General features: G+C 33.4%; 2 protein-coding genes across 2 annotated transcripts; both read right to left on the bottom strand.

The window, feature by feature from the left end:
• Positions 1-705: 705 nt before the first annotated feature.
• On the bottom strand, positions 706-5269 carry LOC132299719 (mevalonate kinase-like). Its single transcript, XM_059796504.1, has 5 exons — positions 5022-5269; positions 3718-3961; positions 3379-3632; positions 2681-3094; positions 706-1151 (listed from the first exon to the last, which is right to left on the bottom strand). Exons 1-5 carry the CDS (start codon positions 5152-5154, stop codon positions 1033-1035), a joined length of 1164 nt encoding a protein of 387 aa, XP_059652487.1. The 5' UTR covers positions 5155-5269; the 3' UTR covers positions 706-1032.
• Positions 5270-6838: 1569 nt separating this feature from the next.
• LOC132299720 (amidase 1-like) lies at positions 6839-13942 on the bottom strand. Its single transcript, XM_059796505.1, has 10 exons — positions 13705-13942; positions 13102-13254; positions 11126-11250; positions 10917-11042; positions 10231-10413; positions 9759-9900; positions 9418-9586; positions 8394-8528; positions 8085-8262; positions 6839-7303 (listed from the first exon to the last, which is right to left on the bottom strand). The coding sequence occupies exons 1-9, from the start codon at positions 13812-13814 to the stop codon at positions 8119-8121; spliced, it is 1287 nt and encodes a 428-aa protein (XP_059652488.1). The 5' UTR covers positions 13815-13942; the 3' UTR covers positions 6839-7303; positions 8085-8118.
• Positions 13943-23647: the final 9705 nt, after the last annotated feature.

A 23647-nucleotide genomic window follows, 5' to 3' on the forward strand; every position in this document is an offset into this window, starting at 1 on the left:
CAATGCAGTGCGGTAAACAGGTAATCTGATATATTTTTTTTATCATCTAAATTTTACGATTTTTATTTGATATTATAATTTTAATTAGAAAAATAATTAGTTATTACTATCAAAATTATTTTAGGACTTAAATTTAGTTTGTGTAATTGTGTTATTAATTACTATTCTCTAAATAAAACTTCGAATTTTTTTTTAATTTATTTGCAGCCCAAATCAATGAAATCAAATATTCAACTCTATCAAATTTTCTGATGGAATGAATTATCTAGTTATAACTTATAAGGTTAGATTTGGTTATCATGATTTGTTATTTTAATTTTTCTACATATGTGATATATTAGAACAATTAGGTAATTGTCTTATTTTCTTTTTCATGTCTTATTTTTGATTCATTGAATATGAATTTTTTTTTTTAGTATATTTAATTAAATGAATTAAATTTTGAAACAACAATGAATAATGTAAAAAATCATTGTGAATGTACTGAATAGAAATATTATGAATCAATGTTTTAATTTTTACATATATTGTTTTGGTAAAAATTATATATATACACATTATTGCGTTAAATATTGCCCCCACTGAAGGAAATTCCTGACTACGCCACTGTAATCGAGTCCCACTCGACATAAAACATAAAAAATTATGAAGATATTTGCGTATGAATATCATACTATAATCTTTTAAATTACAATACAAGAGAAATGAGACCAAATAGCATCATCTATAACAAAATAGCATCTGTAGATAATCCAGAAGCCATACAAATTTTCACAGTTATTTCAAACAGAAATATAGAATGCCAAGTACAGAAGTACTAATAAGACTCCGAGAACTTCAATAAAGATACAATGGAGTTAGTGTACAGACAGTAATAGTAAACAGAGCATTGCAGTGTGGGAATGACATGAAAGTATACATTTTCATGTCATTATTTGACGAAAGAGAATTACTGATCCAGGTAATGTTGAAATGCTGATCCTTTAAACGAGACTGATCTGGGTAATGTTAAAATGCTGACACCAAGAAAAATCAAGGGAAACCACTGAAAGAGACCTCCGTGCCTTTTCCGCCAATCCCAGCAATCAGGCATTGGAATCCACAGGACTCTAGTTCAGCAATTACTTTATCCACTACTGTTTCTGATAATACTGATTCATATAGTCAAGGAAACCTTTGAAAGACAATCAAATTTCAAGCATATAGATATGAAAATTAATTTTCATGTGATCATGTTAGTCCAGATCTGAAAGCTTGTTAAAAAAAAAAAAAAAAAAAAAAAAAACATTTTATATTCCTCAAATTTATTTAAATTTTGATCACTTCAGTTTTCTTATTTTCCCTTTTAGCATTGCGGAGCATGTCTGGGCAAGAATTCTGCCCCTAAAGCCAAACCCCCTCTGCTAAAGCACTTCAAATTGGATGTCCATGGAATTCCTATGAGCTCAATTCACCAAATTTCTGCAAGTCCTATTTAATCCAAACCTTACTGCAATAACATATTGATCTAATTAAAATCCGTATCTTCACTTTGTTTTGTGCACTAAAATTCTACAGCACTAGTCGGGGGGGAAAAAAAATGTAGTGTGTCCCATTCTATATGTTAGTTTAGTAACATAGATTATGATCTTATTTTTAAAGATAAAATGAGGAAGGGTGAAAATTTTAGTCAACGAATAATTTGCAGTTCACATAATCATTGTATTTAACATGTAATGCTCAAATCATCTTCATACTCTGGATTTCCAATACCAAAGGCTCTGCTAGTTTTTTAAGTTCTAAAAGACACCTACTCTAAATTTTTCATCTTTTATTCTTCTCATTTTTCTGATAGAACTCTTGACCTCCTCATCTTCGTACACTATTCTTCCTCTCTCCTTACAATTTCTCCATCCCTGAGTTTGTTGAACATTTCTATCTATACATCCAGCCAAAAGGTTTAGCATATGACTGTAAAACCAAATACAACAATTTCTAAAGATCTCCAAATTAGTTAAGACTTTACGCTTTATCTAATAACTTCCCTAATCTTATATGCCTTACCTTCTGGTTGTGTAGGTTACAATGCTACAATCAAATAAGTAATGTAACTAAAATAAAAGGGCAAACCTAATGAACAAGTCTCTCGCCATTGCGGGGTCTGGGGAGGGTCAGATGTAGGCAATTTAACTAAAATGACAATGCTAAATGTATCCACAAATCACATTATGCATGGCCAACCCATTAAGTCAAATGCACGTAACACCACCGTTTAACTTTTAGATCCCCTCTAGTTACAAAGTGGAGACTTCAATCAAACATATTAAAGGAAATTTGAACTCATTCATGGTGAAATACTTCGATCAAACATATTAATCTCCCGCTATGTTTGATTACAGATAAGACACCATCAACCAGTCAAAGTGGATATTTGGGAAAACTTCATATCTGCCTAACAAGCCTACTGAGGCAACAACTGGTTCTAACAGCCATGACTAAAATGAAATGTAAATGAGGGCAAAAAGGGCGAGAAAGCATAACCATGTAAAATAAGGTGCACCTAAATAATTTAAAAGCATGCCACTTAACCAGAATCATAGGATATTCAAAATATGGAAGATAGAATTTTAAAATAAAAAATAATAATAATAAAACAATAGAATGAAGGCACAGTTAAAAATCAGAATAATGAAATGGATACGGGTCGGTAATAATGTCAAAACACAACCTCCACCACCAGCTCCTGTCAGCTTGGTAACTAATTTGTATTTCAACGTTGTTCGAAGCACAGTTTCTATTGAAGAATGGCTGACCCCCATACATTGAAGCAATCCTTGGTTCATTTCCATTAATTCTTCTAATTTCTCTTCCTTCTCAGTTATAGCAAGGTCGTCAAGAACAGGAGACTGGATAATAGTAGCCAGTTCATTGCTAATAGAATCAACAGCAGTAAATACAGCTGCCATAGCTTTTGGATGCCTGAGAGTCCTCTCTGAAACACCAGCAACTAATGCCTTTGTATTCCTCCCAACTTTGGTGTTAGTTATGAGCATTTTGAGTGGCATATTGGACTTGATCCGTGTCAAATCACCTGGCCTGAACTTGATCATATTACCTGTTAAATGGAATTTCATTAATTGCATATATATCTGAATTCTGAAGCCCACTTGCATTAGTAAGCTTTAAAAAAAAAAAGGTATCAACAAATCATGTTCAGAAGCTATTTCTCAGCCAATTAGGTCAGGTCAGTTGACTATATCAGAATTAAAATAGATGAAATTTTGCGTCGCGAGGAACTTTTGAATTTGTACTGAAATTTTCAAATATTTAGGGAACTTCTTATCTATTAACTGTAGTTAATTAAGTTGCATTTGGAAATTACTATACAAGATCACATACCATATGTGCTTACTGTGTTGTCTATACCAGAAGGCCTCCCATGGATTATTTTTTCACCTTCGAAAGCCCATTTGTTCACCAATTCCAGATCGCTCTCTCCAAACATTAACCAACCTTGATGGCTGAAATCAAGATTTACAGAATCTGACAAAGCGAGCAGGGCAGCTGAGAGTGACACACAAAGTGCAGCAGATGAACCCAAGCCTGAGCCCAATGGGAGCTCAGAGGTGATAACTACCTTTGCAGGTTTACACCTGATAAATAAAAGGAACTAAATCAGTAATTTTGAAAAATTAGGAAAGAAAGGTTATAAAGTAGATTCAAATATTGATTAAACACCTTTGGATAGAGGTGTATAGCCAGAGAAAAGCTGAAACACCAGCAGCCAGCCCAGTTTCTGCCTCTGGAATATTCTGTTCTTCAACTAGAGCTGCAATTGATTTCATAGTCTCCGGTGGGCATGATGTGGGTGATGAAGCAAGGCAACTATCCAAGTCAGGGAGCGCTTGTTTAATTCTTCCAACCGGCCATGAAAATTCTAGGGACAAATCTTTGAGTTCGAGTTTCAGTGTATCGTCATTTCCTGCTCAAAAATATATATATATAAAAGAACAATATAAAACCCCAACATCAACGAACCACAACAAGTATTACTAAAAGAGAAGAGAATAGATAACTAAATGTTACTCTAGTTTCCTTTCAAAAAATAATTTTGTTGAAATTTGAGTTATAGCACTTTCCCCAAGGGCAAAGTTATTGTGAGAACACCCTATGGGAAAAGTTTCTTGAAATGACTCGATCAAAGATGAAGAGAATAAACTCTCAAAAACTATGGAATTGTAAATTAGGCCATTCAAATTTAGGGGGCACCCAAATCCCACAAGTATACGTATATCCCAAAAACTATATTTACATTCGATTGTTTTGAAGAACATATTTTAGAACTTCACTGAAATTCAAGGACTTCAGTCACTTAATACTACTAAAGATCCTTAAAAGTATCGATTCTTTAATATTTATGGAACATAAAACACAAGTTCTTCCCAAAGAGGTCATTAACGGTTGTCATGAGGTTTATTCTACTTCAATCTAAGGCAGATACCAAATGCTATGATACAAAACCCCACCTTGTGCTGCATTTTCTAGAGGTTATGTTCGTTTAATTGGTATATAGTTCCAAAACAAAGTTTTCTAGAATTTTATTCTCTACCAAATGCGTTAAAAGGAAAATTAAATCATAGACTCTTTCTAAGAATTTTTTTTCCCAGTCTATCAAACAAACAGTAATCATTGGTACATTTTTCCAAATTCATCACCTCATAAGCACCTACAATGGTTAATTAACACACAAATACATACTCAAGTAGCAAAAGCAAGCAACAATTGAGAAATGATCAAATAAACAGCAACAATTACCAAAAGTTTCAAAATCGAATCACAACAACAAACAAGTAAAATCACAAAATTTAGAGCTTAGTGAAAGATTTGGTTAAAAGGGTATCCAGAAATCACACTTTTGACCAATCAATCCCATCAAAGGATTCACACGTATGAAGGAAATCAAACAACAATAAGCACAGAAAAAATTGGAGTGACTTAGAACATAAAGTACAGAGATGAAATGTTAGTTTCTTTGGGCGCACCAGAAGCAGTGGGAAAGCGAAGGGAGACGTAAGTGTAGAGATTGATGGAGGCAGCGACGGCCGTTGATCCGTGAACGACGGCGTGTTCTCCGGCGAGTATGATCTTTCCGGGAGCTCTTGCTTTCACCTCCATACTCTCTCTTGTTTGCTCTGCTAGTTGACCTCTCTCTCAGATTTGGTGTGTATATATATAATAGAGAGAGTCGTATATAACTGCGGATGGGCGGAGAGAGAATAGAAATTCTTAATTTTGTTTGTTTCAATCCAGTATTAATAATGCTTTGGGTCACAGAGAAGTAAAGCAACGTCACTGTCAGAAATCTTTATTATAAATAAATAAATAAATAAAGGAGAAGAAAAAGGCTTTAAAGGATAAATAGTTTTGGTAAATAAAAAATAGCTTGTGCTTCTAAAGTAAATCGGAAATTTGTTTGAATAATTTTTTTTTTTTTCAAATTTGTCAAATGAAAATAGATAGACTAATTTTTTAAAAAAACAAATAAATCTTTTGAATTTTTAGAATTCTTGAAAACTAATTGGACTTAGTTTTTGTTGGTTTGTTTGTTATACTAAAGCAGTGTTTGGTTTTAAATTAGAGACATGTTCCATGAAAAAAATTTGGTAACATTTTTCAGATACGATGGTTACCAATTAGACAATTATTCTTAAACATCAAATCTAAACATGATGATGTTGAAAAATGGCATCTTATTGAAGTTGAAAAATGGTATCTACTGCCTTCCGAAAAAGAAAAAAAAAATGGTACTCAGAGATGCAACTTGATTGGTTGATAATTGGTTGTACGAAATTTTTGTTATTGTAAAAATATATTGCACTTGTTGTTTCGCACAATCGAACACTTTTTAACATTAAAATTACTTGATTATAAAATTAATACTCTGTATCTTACAGAAGGATTATATATATATATATATATAATTAAACTAATGAGTGGAATATGTGAGGACGGTGGATATTGTGTGTGTGTGTTTTTTTTTTTTTTTTTTTTTTCTGACAAAACATGTTTTTAACGTTTAAAGTGTGAATGTTTGACAAATAAAAAGAAAATTGAACCAAAAAAAAAAAAACGTCATATATGCAAATACGCCTGCCAACCTCGTCGGCGATTGACCTTGGTGGGCTCACCTACTACTTATCCATAATATTATTATAATGGTCCTAACATCTAATTGGTTGTAAGGACCGGTCTCATGTTATAATATTTTCAAAATATAAATAAATAAATATACCATATGGATTGGACTAGGACCTTAAAAGGGCTTGTCTCAATCCTCGGCCCTCCAAGTATGACTTCAACAGTTCAATAAAATGGAAGCCCACCAACCTCTCATTATCATTGATTCATTGTTATTAAATATTATTAATTTTAATTGTGAATTCTTACTATGACTTATTAGTCTTTGTCCATAGTCTTCAGTGTGAGTGTCAAATGAAAATGGCCACTTTGATGACTCTTTTGCCTTTGTTCTTAATGGTGTCAATTATTATGGTTGCAAATGAGTAGAGTCGAGTTTGTGAAAGTTCAACAACTTCACTCTTATCATTATTTATATATATATATATATATATTTTTAAAAGTACATGAATCAAAAATTGATTTTTCCTTTTATTTATTTTATTTTTGGGGGGATGGAGATTCTTGTTCAAAGAGAGGGTGCTTGGAATAGCCACTTTCTCTGAAAGAAAATAGCAATATATTACTTCAATATAATTTCATAAGACTGAATCTGAAATGCTAAGTTCCCTTGACAATTGTGTCCCCCATTAAGTCCTTTTCAGGGTAGGTGACATGGTAATTGTTTAAAGAAAAAGTCTTTTTATTCAACTTATTTCTTAGCCCACAGTCATTGACACCAACAAGTTTAGTTGACCACAATCCTTTATAATAACTTGTCATGTTACATGACCACTGTGCTTGTTTGTTTCCATGGAAAATATGACTTTTTCTTCCTTTGCTTTACAGAACACTTGGGGACTACATTTTCCAGGACGCAGGATGAAAAAATCAATTCTTTTTCACCCCATGTCATGCATACTTTATAGTACAGTGACTCACCGTTGATAGCCATTTCCTATCCAAAGGGGATGTTTAGGATTCATGCTCCAGTGGGGACATCTGTGTATGTATAGATTTACTTTTATATATATATATATATAAACTCCACTGATGGAATCACAATATAATAGTAGCAAATTGCCGGGGAAAAAAAACAGAGCAATTGGTCTTGTTTAACACAAACTCTGCTTCCTGATTCCAGTTCCTACAAGACAGTTAAAATTACAGTCATCATCATCCTTGCCTTTATCCCGGGCCGGCCACAGTTAAAATACAGTATAACATGATCTAAAATCATAATTTTATAAAGCATACAGTGGCACCTATCAGACATGGCCATGTTCGACACAAGGAAAATGATGTAAAATCATAATTTTTGCCTGTATGGAACAGATATGAAAAAGTGTTTGGGCTCTGAGAGATTGTGATGAGGTTCTAGATTTAAACTCATGTTTTTCTCAGCAACCAAACATGGCATTAGTGACTTTGAATGTTCTATGCCTAAATTAGCTCCCTAGTCACTAACTGAGGAAAAATGTTTACATGTACAATTATACAAAGTTGTAATCATCATATTATAAAATGTGCAATCGTTAGCACTTAGCAGCTTTAGTTTGCAGCAATAATCAGGTCCCAAGTCAGATTATTGCGAGTGCTTTTTCATCTCAAATGTTGAATTTGAAACTCTTATCAGTCAAAGACTTGTCAAGTTCATATCCGCCAATGAAATAATATTATATCAATTGAACACTGAAATAGCAACCAAATTAAAGATCTTTTGGCCTCAGAACCAATTCCATTTAGCTGGAGTTATATGGTTCTGCATAAGGCAGCGTGGAAATAAAACCAATGCAGTGTTGGCCTACTTAAATGAAAGAAATGATGAAGATAATGGTGTGAAGGAGCAATAAAATGTAAAACATGGAAGGAAAAAAAACAAAAAACTTTGCCAATCTTAATTTCTTGTAGCAAGATGCGGAACTTACAAATATACATAATGACGATGCCAAATTTAGTAATTCAATTCTCAGCAATTTCGACCTGTTCTTTGAGAGTGCCATATAGTGTCTCAACAACATTCAGTAGGAACCCATCCGAACCGTGTTTTGCCAACAAGGAAACGGCCACAGGAAGATTATCATACATCCCTAATGGTATGCTCACCTGTAGATTGAACAATTTTCAGAAGCGGTTAATTACTGCTTTTATGGTAATCAACTATGGAGTAGAGAGAGAGAGACAGAGAGCAGCGAAGTACTACTTTTATGGTAATCAAGTATGGAGAGAGAGAGAACCTGGCAAAATCCAGATACTCCAGCAATGGACAACAAGCTAAAAGCCCGGGTACGATATGTTTCCAGGGTAGTTGCCTCTGTTTGTAGTTTTGGCGGGGGACTAGCAACTGTAGGTATTGCGAGGATGCCAAAATCCTATATGATTATATTCCAAAAAGCATACCAAGGGGTAAAATTTAGAACAAATGACTCATTAAGTTGTGCTTTACATTTTCGTACTTCAATCAAGTTGTAAGAGTATGGACAGTAATATTAGAAAAAGAAAAAAGAACATTCAGGGCAGTGACGATATGTTTATTAAACCATTCACAGAAACTTGAAAATTTTAGGGAAGAAAATCAATGACAAATCGAATCATCTCATTCACTTTCAAATCACAGCGATTATGATTAACTGTATGAAGAGGACAAATATTCCACTGCAGAAGTTATAACCTATGATATAATCTCTACTTCTATGCATAAATCTCATCTTTAATAACCTCGCGAAGGAGGTGCCTTCTTTTGTAAGACTACTCTGGTGTCTAGACACCAATGGTAGGTAGCTTAAACATGATAAGGTGGAACGTCGAAGTCCAATTTTGGATAAATGGGTGTTTCTTGCACTTATTCAATAAAAAAATAAAAATAAAAAATAAAAAATAAAAAAGATATGGTGTTCAGATTAGCAGCATAGAAAAACAGGCGATTCTACATATATATACATAAGATTCTTGAGAAGACAATCAAATGGCAAAATAGAAAGCACTAGCAACGAACAATATAAGGAAAAGCCAAACCTGAAACTCCTAATTATATTTTCACTACATAATGAATAGGAAATCTGTCTTTCCTAATATTGATACTCTGCTACAGAATGTCCAATATTAGCCACAGCATCCACAACTACATTGGCCTCTTGTTACCCATAAGCTCAAACCAACTTTAAAAAATGAAACCCAGAATTCCATCTTAAAATGTGAAATTACTTCAAAATTAAAGTTTTTATCTTCTGAGACATTACTAGAGAGAGAGAGAGAGAGTACCCCTAGGAGATCAGCGAGAGCAGCACGCAATTCAGTCTTCACAGTGTAGCAGACATCAATATGCGCGTCTGTTGTCCTAACGGCTTCCCATACCCTGTCGGCTATTCCTGGACCTAAATCAGGTTTTACCGTACTGACCCATTCACCATGATTATTTTTGAATTCATTCCTACACTTGAAAAGGTAATTGATTTAGAAGTCAACATGAGAAGAAAAAGCATCTTGTTAGACGCTAAGACTGACTAATATATATATATATATATATATATATATCATACAAGCCAAAAGCTTAATCAGCATAACATCCAAGCCAATTAAAAATTTTGTTCTATTATCTGCACCTTTGAAGCAACCTCGTGGCATTTGAAAGAGCTACCAGGGATGGTATATTATAATCTTGAGTTTCAGTTCCTTCAAAATGCTTCAAACTTGGAACTTTGTCCTTAACATAATTCCCAAGATTTGCATATTTTACCATATGACCTGTGCCACAAACGAAGTAAGGTAGATCCACAAATATTGAATATGCATTTGAGATGAGTCTATCTTATATAGCATACTACCAGGGGGAAAAAGGGGGTTAACTTCTTAGCAATTGCTATCACTGTTTACCTTTTCCTTTTATAAGATTCACATACTCCTATATTAATGTCATTCTTAAAGGTGGGTTGGTGTACAAACATGTAATGGAAAAAATAAATATCAATATCAGATAATTCAGGAAAAAAGAAATCGATATCAGATAATTGTTTCTATCTGGTGCATAAACTCCGAATGTCAACTGGCAGCACAATGATAAAATCAACCACTTACCCCCATATAACTTCTCAACTGATTGCACAAGAACCTTAGTCACACGGTCAATTGGAATGCTTAGAAGCTTGAAACAATCTTCCGGAATAATAATATGACTAGGTTTCACAGGATCCAGGACAGGAAATTGTAATAGTACCCGTCCAACTCGATTCAGGATCACAGGATCCCTAGCAAACCACCCTGGAAAAGAACTGCTGTGTTAAAAAGAATGACTTGAAACTTAAAATTATAAAGCTTCATGTCACCACAACTGTGTGTGTGTGTGTGTGTCAGAGAGAGGTATTGCTGGATAGTGACTGTAGCATTCCTCCACTTGATATAGTCTAAATTTAGTTAGTCCAGTAAGCCTCCAGGCAGCCAAAATGTTTGAAAAATATATTATTGTTCTTCCTGCTAGATTTAAAAGTAACCCTTTTCAAAAAAAAAAAAAATAAAGAAAGAAAAAAGAAAAGGAAAATCCACCCATTCGACCTGTTAAATTACAATTTTTACAAGAAAGGTTCACTTTTTCAGTTCCAAGATATTTGAATATTTTTCAACCATTGCACCTAAATGAACATTAAATGGCTCATATATTGCATATAGGCTTTTCTAGGCAGAGCTGAATTCCCACTAAATAAAAAAAAAAAAATTGTAAAAGCCATGCAGCTGATTATAATTTCACCATCCAGATGGTTCCTCACCTACTGTGTCAAAACTCTGTGCCATAGGAATAACTCCAGTAGTTGAAACAGCACCATGAGAAGGGCGAAACCCCAAAATCCCACAGAATGCTGCAGGAACTCTTACACTTCCTCCAGTGTCAGTACCTGCAATAGATGGGACCTTTTTGTTCAATTACAGAAGGATCTACTAAAAACCACCAAAGTTATCCAGTAATGAAAACCCTCACCCAGGGAGAAATCTGCAAGCATTGCACCGACTGCAACTGCAGATCCACTAGAAGATCCTCCAGGGATACGATCTGGTGCACATGGATTGATTGGTGTCCCGTAATGTTTGTTTTCTCCATTTATACTGCAAAATGAAAATAAACTTCTTTATTTAACTTACAAGAATATGCAAGAAGAACTGGGCGAGGGCCTAAAGCACCTCATAAGCTGCTGGAATCCCAATTTGAATGCACAAAAAGCAATATTTGGAATGGATTAAGAAAACAATTGAGGTCACTACAAAGAAGCAAAGGACAATTCAAAATCAAGTGATCCCTTTCATAAGAATCTTAAACAGAATTCAGTTTTACCAGATGCAAGCTTGATCAAATGATCATTAGATGCTATTGAAGGAAAAAAGAAAAAAGATCCATTTAGATAATGAATAGGAAAAAAAACCAAGAGCATAACAAATAGAAAAATGGCACTGCTTCAATTTCATGTAAAAATTCTAAATGCCTCTCCGTTAAGTGCCATTATCTTGTTCTATCAGTGTCATTTTTTTTTTTGTTTTTTTGTTTTTTTTTTTTTTTTTGTGCACTCTGCGTAAGATGTAGACTCCATCAGATACATATCCAAATTAGAACACCTTGTAGGTGGGGGTTTGGCAAGGACCTGAATCATTTTTTTTAAAGAAAATCACTAATGAAAGAGCAAACAGGAACTATTGGGCTACAAAATAATAATAATAATAATAATAAAAAAAATGAGGAATTTAAAACAAGCAAAAACTATTTCTCAACTGCACTGTAATTCACTTTTCAACCCTTGCTTGAGTAGTTGAGTTTTCCACTAATTTCTTCCAATTTTTCTTGCAAATCATAGGCTCAGAATTTTCATATTAATAATATTCTTTGGAGTTGTCAAAATCATCATTCTCATGATTTTTGTCAGCCATATCGGCAACGAATATGTCATATTAAGGTCGAAATCCAAAACAACCTTGATCCTGCCTGTGATTTATTTGGGCAGATCATCCTCTACTTCTTATGCTATCATTATCAGAACAGAGAGAACCTGAATTGTTGATCACTTATAGGTATGGCAGTTCTCATATCTTCTAATCTAACCTAAATCAACTCCAATGACTCATGGCTTGTAAGATGCAAAAACATGACCAGCATATTTAGGAATCACTACATGATTCTCCATCCTTATACATTTTCTCTTGATCAAAATTTCTGTTCTATGTTAGTCAGCCACGAGTATGATCCCCATTTGGTTGTGTTTTGGGCAATTTCTCAAACCCTGGCGAACTTTCTAACCCATTCTCCTGTACATTGATTCTCCTCATTTTCATCATGATTATGATCTTCCACAACCACAAAATTTAATTTAGATTAACTTTAACAACTGTCCCCAACCTTATGTTCACAATTTTCTAAACAAACATTGAAACAACTTGGTGGGAGGAAAAAAAAAACAGAAAATAAATTAAAAATTAGTATGAATTACTAAAATACATTTGCATCTATAGTGATTATCAATAATATCGGTTAGGGTAAAAGGCCATTATCAAATTCGAGTTTCACCTCTTCAGGGTGTTTGGAGGGGTGAATTGCATTTAAACCTAAACTCCAGCATTATTTAGCAAAAAGTGATTGCTAAAACTGAATCCCGCTTTCCTTTGCAGAACGAGCATTTACCAATGTACTCATCTCTCATATGCCTTTTAAGGAGATTTTGGAAGTTCAAACTTCAAAGTAGATTCATTAGCTATAAAAAAATATGATCAGATTGTGTTCAATATATTAAAATTAATAATCGATAAAAATTAATTTGTGACAGTTTTTGAAGGTTGTGAAATTTGTCACACTAGTCATATATAAACACAAACTTCAGAATGCACAATAATGTTATCCAAATGCCCCATCAAACAAGATTATAAGTTCTTAAGAAAAAGGGAATGTAACAAAATTGGGTCTTTGACCCTAACCTCTTTGCCATTTCATCCATTACAGTTTTTCCCACACATGTGGCACCTCCACTTAAGACGGCCAACACTGCCGGAGCTGTTGTCGTAGCAGCCTCATGAGTCCGTGCCCAATCCGGATTTCCGAACCCAGTCACATATCCATCCACATCAAATCTGCTTCCAAAGTTCACATTAAAATAGATAACACACATAAATTAACTACACACAAATATTAAAACCAATGAATGAAATTTATATATGAGCAGAAACCGAAAAAAAGGGGTTAACCCACTTCATATCTTTTCATTCCTAACAGGAACAGATAAAATAAAATAAAATAAAATAAAATAAGTGGAAAAGATTGATAATCTTCAAATATTGTAAGAAAAAATAGTTCAATCATGCTAAATGAGATTATTATTACATGTATAGTTCATATATTCGTAATCTAAAAAAGAAAAGGAGTACCCATTTCGTGATATTGGTGTATGAGCTTGGAATCATACAGAAAAAATGATTATAGTGAGATCCAAAAAAATTAAACAGTGCAATTATGAGATAAATCACAGAATTGAATTAATTGAATCATATAATTTGATAAGAGCTGAAAATGAAGTAACTCACATATCTTTAACGGCAAAGGTGAGGCCATTCAATGGAAGCTCCTGAGATGAAGAGCTTGGTTGGAGAATCAATTTCTCCATGAAAGCTCCATAATCAGAGTCCATTGCCATCCCTCTCTCGCTCCTCTCTCTATTTTATCTCTCTAAGCTTTTCCACTCCTCTTTAGTGTTAAACGGATAAAGTGATATTACTAAAGTCAAGGAACTGAACGAAGCAACCATACGACACTCAATTTTTATGTTTTTTTTTGTTTGGTGGTGGCTATGGTTATTTAATTCAACATGGCCTTGGAAACATCATTTAACTTCAGAATTTAGGAGTCGCGGTATTCGTATTGGCGGTGTTTGTATCGTGTAGTATAAGTATATTGTTATATGGATCCATACAAATACGGTATGATTATCTTTTATATCAAGGAAATTTAACAAAAACGTGACACCATTATTATAAGAATAATACAATATTACATAAATAAGTCAAGACTTGATAGTGATATAACACATTGAACATAAAAAGACAATTATTTTTTATATGAACGTGATATATTTATTCAACACGTTTAAGGGTTATTTTTATATGATACATTTAATTAATCTAGTTATAAATAAATTGAAGGGTTATTTTTATATGATACATTTAATTAATTTAGTTATAAATAAATTGATAAGTTAAATAGACCACGTTTAATTATCATGTTAATTCGAATCGATATAATTAAGTGATTAAGCGAACTTACATTCGGGATGGAATCATGTTAGCTGTCAAATATTACATGTTCTTCAGATACAAACTGATCTCTATTGGCAATTTTGACCCTATATGATAATATGATTCAATAATTTGCTTTCTATTGCCAAATCCTCGTTCTCTACAAAGATAGGATTGGATAAAATTGAATCGCATCCACGGAGAAAAAGAAAGGGATGTACCGGACCACCGGTAGCAGCAGTTAAAAAAAAATTTAAAAATAAAAATAAAAATTAGATATGATTAATCCAAAGCAATAATATAGAAAATGCGGACACATTTATTTTATTATTTTTTTAGTCATGAGGTACAGATACATGTTGACAAATCTAATGTCTTAAATTTTGATTTTGAATTTTTTATCTGGTTATACACTATTTGAAACACTTTTATTAAAATCTAACGAAAATTAAAAATCAGACCTAGACCGTTGTAGAATAATAAAAATAAAAAATATATATTATACCTAAAAAATGAAACCTCTGGTCTGGGTTTAGGTTGGTATTGTATTTTGGGCCTCAAGTGGGCATTCACTAATTTAAAACTTAGGCTCGTGATATTTTTCTCAGAAACAAAAGAAGTAAGCCCAACCCAATTAAAGCTAATCTCTTAATTTTTATTTTTTGTATTTTTTTCTTTTGGTTTTGTCTGATTGTACATGGTTTGAAATATTTCACAACTGAGTAATTTTAAACTTCTCTTAATGCTGTTCTTTGAATATTGTGATTTTAGAGTAATTTTAACATATATTATGAGTTAATTAAATAAATAATATAAAATTTTAAAAACAAAAAATAAACTTTTAACTTTAAGTTTCAAATTAGTAATTTAATTCATGATAACACCAATCAAATGAGAAAATATTAATTTTTAAAATATAATTTTTTTAGGTATCCCTATCATAATTCTGTCATTTTTTTTTTTTTTAGATTTTGTCTTATTGTGTGTCCATATTGTATTGTACTTTTATTTTAGGAGTGGCCACGGATCGGATCGGATCGGATCGGATTAGGCATCATTCCTAATCCGATCCGCTCACAACGGATTGGAGAATTTTGAATCCGCCATCAATCCGTTAGTCCAGGGATCGGATCGGATCCAATCCGCGGACTAAATTTTCTAAATTAGTCTATTTTTAATTTTTTACCAATTTGATATTTAATTACAGAAGTGTAAAATAGAACATAGATTAACCCAATTTAAATGCATAATAACACGAATAATCAAATTATAAAATATTGCATAACCAAGAGGATAATAGTTATCCAAATTATCCGAAAAACCAGTAAGACTATGCCAATATTACATAACAGTAGCAGTGATGCCAGTGAAGTGAAATAAAAAAAGGAGAGCAAAAGTAGCAGTGAAGTGAAAAAAAAAAAAAAAAAAAGGAAGTAGCATACTAGCAGTGCAGTGAAAAAAAAAGGAGTTGCAGAACAATCTCCATGAATCTCCTCAAACCGTAGACTATCAGTAAATACTTACCCAAAAAAATAAAAAATAAAAAACGTCAGGTATGTGGCATACGGATTGCCACGAATAGAGTTGCTATATACTAATATTATATTATATATATATATATATATATATATATTTATATATATATATATATATATTACGGATTACCCACGGATTGCCACGGATCGGATCGAATTTTTGACTGCCTAATCCGTGATCCGATCCGTAGACTACGGATTCAATTTTTTAGAATCTGTCACCGATCTGTGGGTCTGGTAATCCTATCCGATCCGTACAGATCGGATCAGGTTCGCGGATTGGCAGATTTTTTGCCCACCCCTATTTTATTCCATATCAGATCTGTGCTTTCTCAAATGACAATGTATCAAAATTTCAACTTACGGAAAATTTAAGGACTTTTGTAATAAATGACTAGTGAGTATTTAAATTTTGTATTTTATTTACAAGAAACACAAACACCACTTTATTGTTTTGGAGACTCTGAATTTTTAATATCCACTTTGGAAGGTAAAAGAAATGCTGGTTACAAAAGTCTTGATAATTATTTAAAAATACATTTAGACTGCGTTTGGTTGCATGAAATTGAAGATTTGAAATTGAAATTTGTGGAATTGGAAAAAAGTAACTCTCAAATTTGAACTAAAATTTTCTCTAATTTTATCAATTCTAATTCCAAGACTCTAATTCTATTAAGATGAACTAAGCCTAAGTGTATTTCTAAATCGATGGCTTAAAAGTAAAATTAGAAGAAATTTTGTTTAAACTTTGGACTAATTTTCTACTATTCGAATTACAATGCACCAACTCCATACTCCCGTACATAACTTTGATGTCTTTGATATCACTCCACCAACTAAGATCATCAAAATCTATGGTTAATATGTGGACCAACGGAAACTAAGACTGTTCATGATTATAAGGGAACAGATCATCGCCTTTAATTAAAACTGAATTTGCTAATTGGTCTAAGTAATTGGGGCACGTTGTCACGAAGTGATTCCTAAGACGCTTGGAGTATGGAAGACACGCATGCTGGTTGGCAAAGAGCAGAGTTTGACTGGGAATGGTTCCAGGGAAGGGGCGTGCAGGAGCACAGGATGGTACCTCTTCAGAGTTCAGGCAGGTCGACTCGGTTCAGTTCGAGGTGCTTGTCGCTGGTCGTGGACTTGACTATGAAGAAGGGAGTTGGCCATCCCTGCACAAACTGGTCGGGAGCTGGAGCCGTTCCCCTGACGAGGCCATGGCAGGCCGAAACCAGTCAGCATGTATCCTTGGGAGGGCAGGTCGTGGTGGCTGACCAGGGCGCTTGCGCGAGCTGAAGCAACGCCTTGGTGCCGCACGGGCCGTGCCGCTGCGCCAAATCTCTAGGCCCGTGACAACGTGCCTAGCTAGATGTGCTCCTTTCTACAAAGAATTACCAATAGATTACTGTAACAAGGGTCATTTTGTCCCACATCGGAATCGAATGGGAAAAAGATTGGGTATAAATGGGTGGGTATGCAGCCTTACCTAACAGTTCGAGCTTTTGGGTAAATGGGCAAGTACCCACCCGTTACAGTTGGTATCAGAGCCAAACCTAATCCTTGATCCGGTGCCACGCCAAGCGCCCGTCTCGGAAGGCGTCCGGGTGAGTCCACCCGGGTAGGCAGGGTGGCCCAACCGCAACGAGGGCGTTGCGAGTTTGGGTGGGGGAGAATGTAACAAGGGTTATTTTGTCCCACATCGGAATCGGATGGGAAAGAGATTGGGTATAAATGAGTGGGTATGCAGCCTTACCTAACAGTTCGAGCTTTTGGGTAAATGGATAAGTGCCCACCCGTTACAATTACTCACTAGGTTGATCCTGATTTTCTCTAACTAAAACCGAACTCTTTTTGAGTTTCATTAAACAAACAGAAATGCATATAAAGGCTCTCATAAAAAAATTACAAAGTATGATAAATGAACTGAGCATTTGATGAACAATTCGGGTTTGATTTCACAAACGCTTAGTTTGTGTTCGTTTGTTTAGTTCAAACAAAAATCTTATATTTATTTATTAATCTAATCAAGCTCAAACATTTCTCTACCCGGCTTGTTTGTTGGGAGTCGTTTTGAAATCGTGAAAATGATAAATAATGTAGTTAAAATTTTAAGTATAAGCTTACCCTATGAGCTCTAGGCTCAATAAATCATTTTATTAACATGTAAAATACAGCCCAACCCAGCTAATATAATGTGTTTTTATCACTTTTAAAATAAGTGCTAAAGCCCATTTACCCAACTCCATTTTGTATTCTGTACAGTAAAACTTTGGGCTGGTTGGGCCTGCTTTTTTTGCTTTTGGGCTTCCGATGGTTTGCCCTTTTGAATTAGGGAAAATTACAGTAAAAAAAAAAACCCTCTTATTCTGATATTGGAGTCCAAAATCACCACCAACAAACATCCATCCATCCTTAATTGGGTGGTTTGGTTTGCAAAATAGATCATATCAGATTAATATTGCAAACCAGAAACTTTACAAACCCAAAATATTAATATTGCACAAGAAATAGTAATTAAGGCCGCTGATTATTTTATATACTATATATAAATATTTAAAGCAAGGAAGATGTAATTAATGCGTTTTTTTCTATTTTATTGGAACTATGAAATTTCAATTTATAGGACCAAATTACCCTTTTATATTATTTCCTCTTTCTTTCTTTTGTTTGTTACATATATTTTAACCATATGTTCACTTGGATGGATTTTTTATTGGAAAATTTGAAGTAATATTATAAAATTTGAGTTTTAATTAATATGTGAAACAAATAAATCAATAAATATGACAAATACGAATTATAATTTTTTAAAATCAAAAGGCAATCAAGAAAAAAATAGTTGTAAAATAATATGCTAAATACGTAGTGTAAAAAAAATATAGTTACAAATATAAGAATCAAAAGATTAATTAATAATATTTTAATTAAATACAATCACAAATGTTATCGATAAAAAGAAATAAGTGAAAAAATAGAAAAATACATAATTATACATAATTGAAAAAAAGAATTTTTTTGAAAAAGGAAATAAAAATTAGAAAAAGAAAAATATATGGCATACTTCAAAAATAGGAATATATGTAACTTTTTTTTTTCAAAAGGAAATTAGAAGAAGGGGGCACTATTTAAAATTTCCATATAAATATATGTATATAGCAAAAATATGTACCTCTATATAGTAAGTTGGAGCAAGGTGAGGGGGCACGTGCCCCCTCTAGGCCTTAATTAGTTTTGCCCTTGACAGTAAATTACTATATATGTGTGTGAACAAAGAAAAGAAAATAATTGAAAAAAAAAATAGAAAAAAAAAAAAGAAAAGGAAAGAAACAATCTACACAAGATTTTTTTTTTCTCTCTCTTTAATGTGGATCTAGAGAATAGAGGGGAGAAAGAGTAAGAAACCCGAGTATATAAATAGTTAAAAACATTTGGAAAAAAAAAAAGAAAATAGAGGAAATGATAAGGTATGTTAGCCAAAAAAGAATCAAAGATTATATAGGTGTACATGGAAGTAGGATAGAAAAGAAAGAATATATAAAAAGATAATTTGGTTCTAAAAGTAAAAATTTCATATTTCCAATAAAATAGGAAAAGACGCATTAATTATATCTTCTATAATTGATTTTTCAGCCAATAAAAAGTGCGACTGTGGATGACACTCCTCTGTATATAAATGCAGACATGCAAAACAACAGCAGCAAAACCAACAAACCATAGTCGAGATCGAGAAAACAAACAACCCCTTACAACAGAGTCAGCAAGCCTAAACAAAGCCATCTAACTTCCTACCACATTATTAATACTCGGGAAATAAGATATTTCGTGCGTTTGTAGGGCACTGGTACTTGCTCAGTAAGCTTGGTGGTGGACAAGGGTGGATATAATGTGCCATATTGGAATCGAGACAAATATATATATATCTCATAGAGAAGGTAAGTCATGGTGGGTTGGCGGACGCATGAAACATAAGCCCGGGCTCCTCCTCCGATCCATTGTCTCACAGCATTCTCGATCTCTGATCTGCTGTAACGGCAGCTGTCGTTGGGAATTATTTGGTAACGGGCAGCTTGGAGAACCCGGAGAAGGTCGATTTTATCCCTTTGAGCAATGGCCGACTGGAAGTACTGTGAGGGGTTGAGAGTTGAGATTGAACAAATCCCATGTTTGTTCCACTCGTGAGTCCAGAAAGTGCGATTGCTCCCTCCACGAATGAGAGTCGGCCAAACTCTTCCGAGATTATTATAGCCCAATCTCCCACACTGTGCAAAGTGGAGTTCTGTAACGACTCACCCTACCACATGGTATGATATTGTCCGATTTGGGCATGAAGTTTTGCTCTTGAGCTTTACCCCAAAAAGTGTATGTATATATTATCAATGCATGATAAATAGAATCAGACCAAAAACTAATGAAAAGCTTACCACATTATTATTCAACCGCCCATAAATCGGTATAACGTTGGAATTCATCACTAGTTGCCCGTTGGAAGCAGCTGGCCACATCCCATGCAATGTGAAGTTGTTTTGGGCATTTACACATTTCCCATTGTTTATCTGACAAAACGATTTGGGCAATGTCTGTACCATCACAAAATGATGGTACGAGGCTTGGTTGTAGAGGTTGGAGGCGGCTTTGTGATGGTAGGAGTCTTGGTCTGAGAGGTTGGAGGCTTGGTAGCAAAAACCTAAGTTCGTAACAAGGAAAAATAAATGTCTTCATTTTTTAGGAGTGAGGTGAGAAAGGTGTGGCTAAGAGCCTAAGCATATGTATACCCGTTATTATCAAGTATACACGTACTCAATGAGAGTCCTGGAGTTACTGGAGTCCACACGGCTAATGGTACTAGTGGTGTGTAGTTTATTTTTAATTTTAATGTTTGTTTTAAATAAATGAATTATTATATATAAATGGTATTAATAATCCATATTTACTATTTAATGGAGTCAAAGTCTCATAATTTCGAAAAAATAAAATTGATCAAAATGGTGATGTGGACATGAAAAAGTATCAGTAAAGATAATTAGTGTTTTTTTTTACATGCAAAATAGAAGGCAAATTAACATCATTTTCTATAAATCTTAGGGCAAATTACACAAAACACCCTCAAGCTTTTCATCTGGTGCATTCAAAATAGAAGTTGGAGCAATAATACAAAAAGCTCCATGTTGACCGTTTGAGTATAATGGATAGGTGTAAATTTACATTTTTGACCTTATAATTAAGCCATTTGTTTATGATGAAAAAATTAGAAAAGATTGTGTAGTATTAAGTTACGTTTTTACCCCTCAAAAGATCTAGTTGGGACTTCTTTTCTTTCTTCCCTCTTGTGTGTGTATATATATATGTGGGGTTTTTGACAAGAATAACCCTATTTATTACTCTTCTTATGTTTGTAAGTTAATACAATTATGTAATTTTGTACTCATAGAAAATATTTTATTTATTTTTTTTGTTTTTCCCTCTCTTTTTCTTAGAGTTCATATTACCGGCAAGCAGTGCAAGAAACACTGTGAGATCGCCATCGCCCAGGGAGCATTACAAGACCGAGCAATTGTCAATTCATTGGATTCGGCTGGACTCAATATTTTAATTCTGGTTTCTCACCGAAATCAATGGATTCCGACTGGAATAATTCTCTTGTCGTCGATGTCATCTTATTGAACATGGAGTAGTAAAATAAACTATGAGAAAGTTGAGTTCCATTGATTCCAATCTGAATCCATATTTCAAATCTGGTCTGTATACATAGTATTACGAATTTGATGTACAAGCACTTTTATTTCAGTGTTTTCTTTCTTAGAAACACTAGAAAGCTCACAGAAGAAGGTTCACGACGACAGTGGCAAGCAATGGAATTTAGAAATAGTGAGAGAGCGCTAGACACAGACTGATGGAAAGAGAAGAGGACCCCAGTTATATTGTTGATACAAGTGTGTCACTTTTTGTCAATTAAAATAATAATCAGTTTAATGAATGAATAATTTAGTCAAGGTTATTTTTGTCCAAATCTTTTTTAACCTCTCACTATTTTGACTTTTAACATGCATAAGGAGATAGTGTGTCAAGTCAATAAAATTAGAGTGGTAGTTGACCAATATATCACCCCAAGTTCTATCTGAATGCAGAAGATGAAAAGCTTGAGGGTGTTTTGTGTAATTTGCCCTAAATCTTATTGTTACGGATCAAAGCTAACACAACATCAGGTTGAAAATGGCATCTGTATTGATTAGATAGTACCACCAAAGTATATATTGAAGCAGTGCCGGAAATACTGATCAAGGTAGTAAAGGAATGAAGAAGAAAGTAACTAGACAACTGAACTGTGATTTATTATTGTACCGCATTCAACGAATTTATACGTATAAAAATGAATATGACATTCAACAGATGTCACCTCACAAATATGTAAATCTTCACGCATACATAAGTGAGAAAGGATCAACTTGATCATAAATCTCTCGTTAAGATTTCACAACTCTCTCTCATAAAAATTTCAAAAAAGAGAATAATTTGTCTGCCTTGTTGCGTGTATGGGGTGGGGTGGGGGATCCCACTAATTGCGGTGGATGGGGTCATGTGTGTTGTGTTCCCACCAAAACCTTGGTCTGAACGGCAAAGCAGACACGGATGTCATTCAATTTGAAATTATTACTTCAATTTTAGGCCTGTGAGCTGTTTGACGCATACATACTAATATTAGTAGTGATTTCAGACTATTACTCATTTATTGGCTTAATTTTAATAGTGATGACTCCTTGCTTATGTTTTTAATAATGTCAGGTGTTATGGCTGTAAATGAGTTGAAGAGTTCAAAGCCAACTACTTAAAAACTAAACTCTTATTCTTATTCACTAAGTACATGAATTGATGAATCTCATCCAGTCATCCTATATTATGAAGTCATTTATTAAAATGAGATCAGATTGAACAATAATAGATTCTGATACAATTGTGTTATCTCAAAAATTTTAATACCCATCTATTGATTATTATGTCCTATTTTCTTAACAAAGTGATGAACCACATGCTTTTATTGTCCGTTTGTGAGATTTTTTCAAAATCAAGTATAAAATCCTGTAGTTTGTTTGATTTGTAATTGTAAAAATAATTTTCTATTTTTTTAAAATAGAAAACAAAAAATTTTACAAAAATTCTTAGTTCAATTTTTTAAAAACTTAGTTATAAAAATATCTGTTTTAAGATAATTATAAAAAATTATTCTGTGAAAATAGTTTTTGTTTTCTGAATTATTGAAAACTATTTTCAGAATTACAAACCAAACAGACCCTTATAAAAAAAATTCATTTCTTTTCTCTTCAAGCGAATCCCACAAAATTTATAAAATCAAATAAAAAAAAAAACTTATCCGAATTAACTATATTCCTGGGTACCCCCGCCAATTTTCTTAACCTCTCAAACTCAAGATTTCTCTTTTTAAAATGAGAAATCATACTAACTTCTTCCGAATTGATACACCGTCACTGTCAGAGGTGGAGCTAAAGGGGGCGGCAGGGGCCATCCCCTTCCCCCCTTAAAAAAAAAAAAAAAATTATTTTTTTTCAATTTCTTATTATACCCTATTAAATTTATTATAGTATAAAAATACCCTTACTTATGACCTCTAAAATTCATATAAAATTTTAATTGGACCCCCTAATTTTTTTCAAAATACTTATTTACTGTCCCGGGAACTA

Source organism: Cornus florida, unplaced genomic scaffold (assembly GCF_030987335.1).
Source record: "Cornus florida cultivar Cherokee Brave unplaced genomic scaffold, ASM3098733v1 CherokeeBrave_3.0.0_Hap2_Chr03, whole genome shotgun sequence".
Classification (NCBI taxonomy): domain Eukaryota; kingdom Viridiplantae; phylum Streptophyta; class Magnoliopsida; order Cornales; family Cornaceae; genus Cornus; species Cornus florida.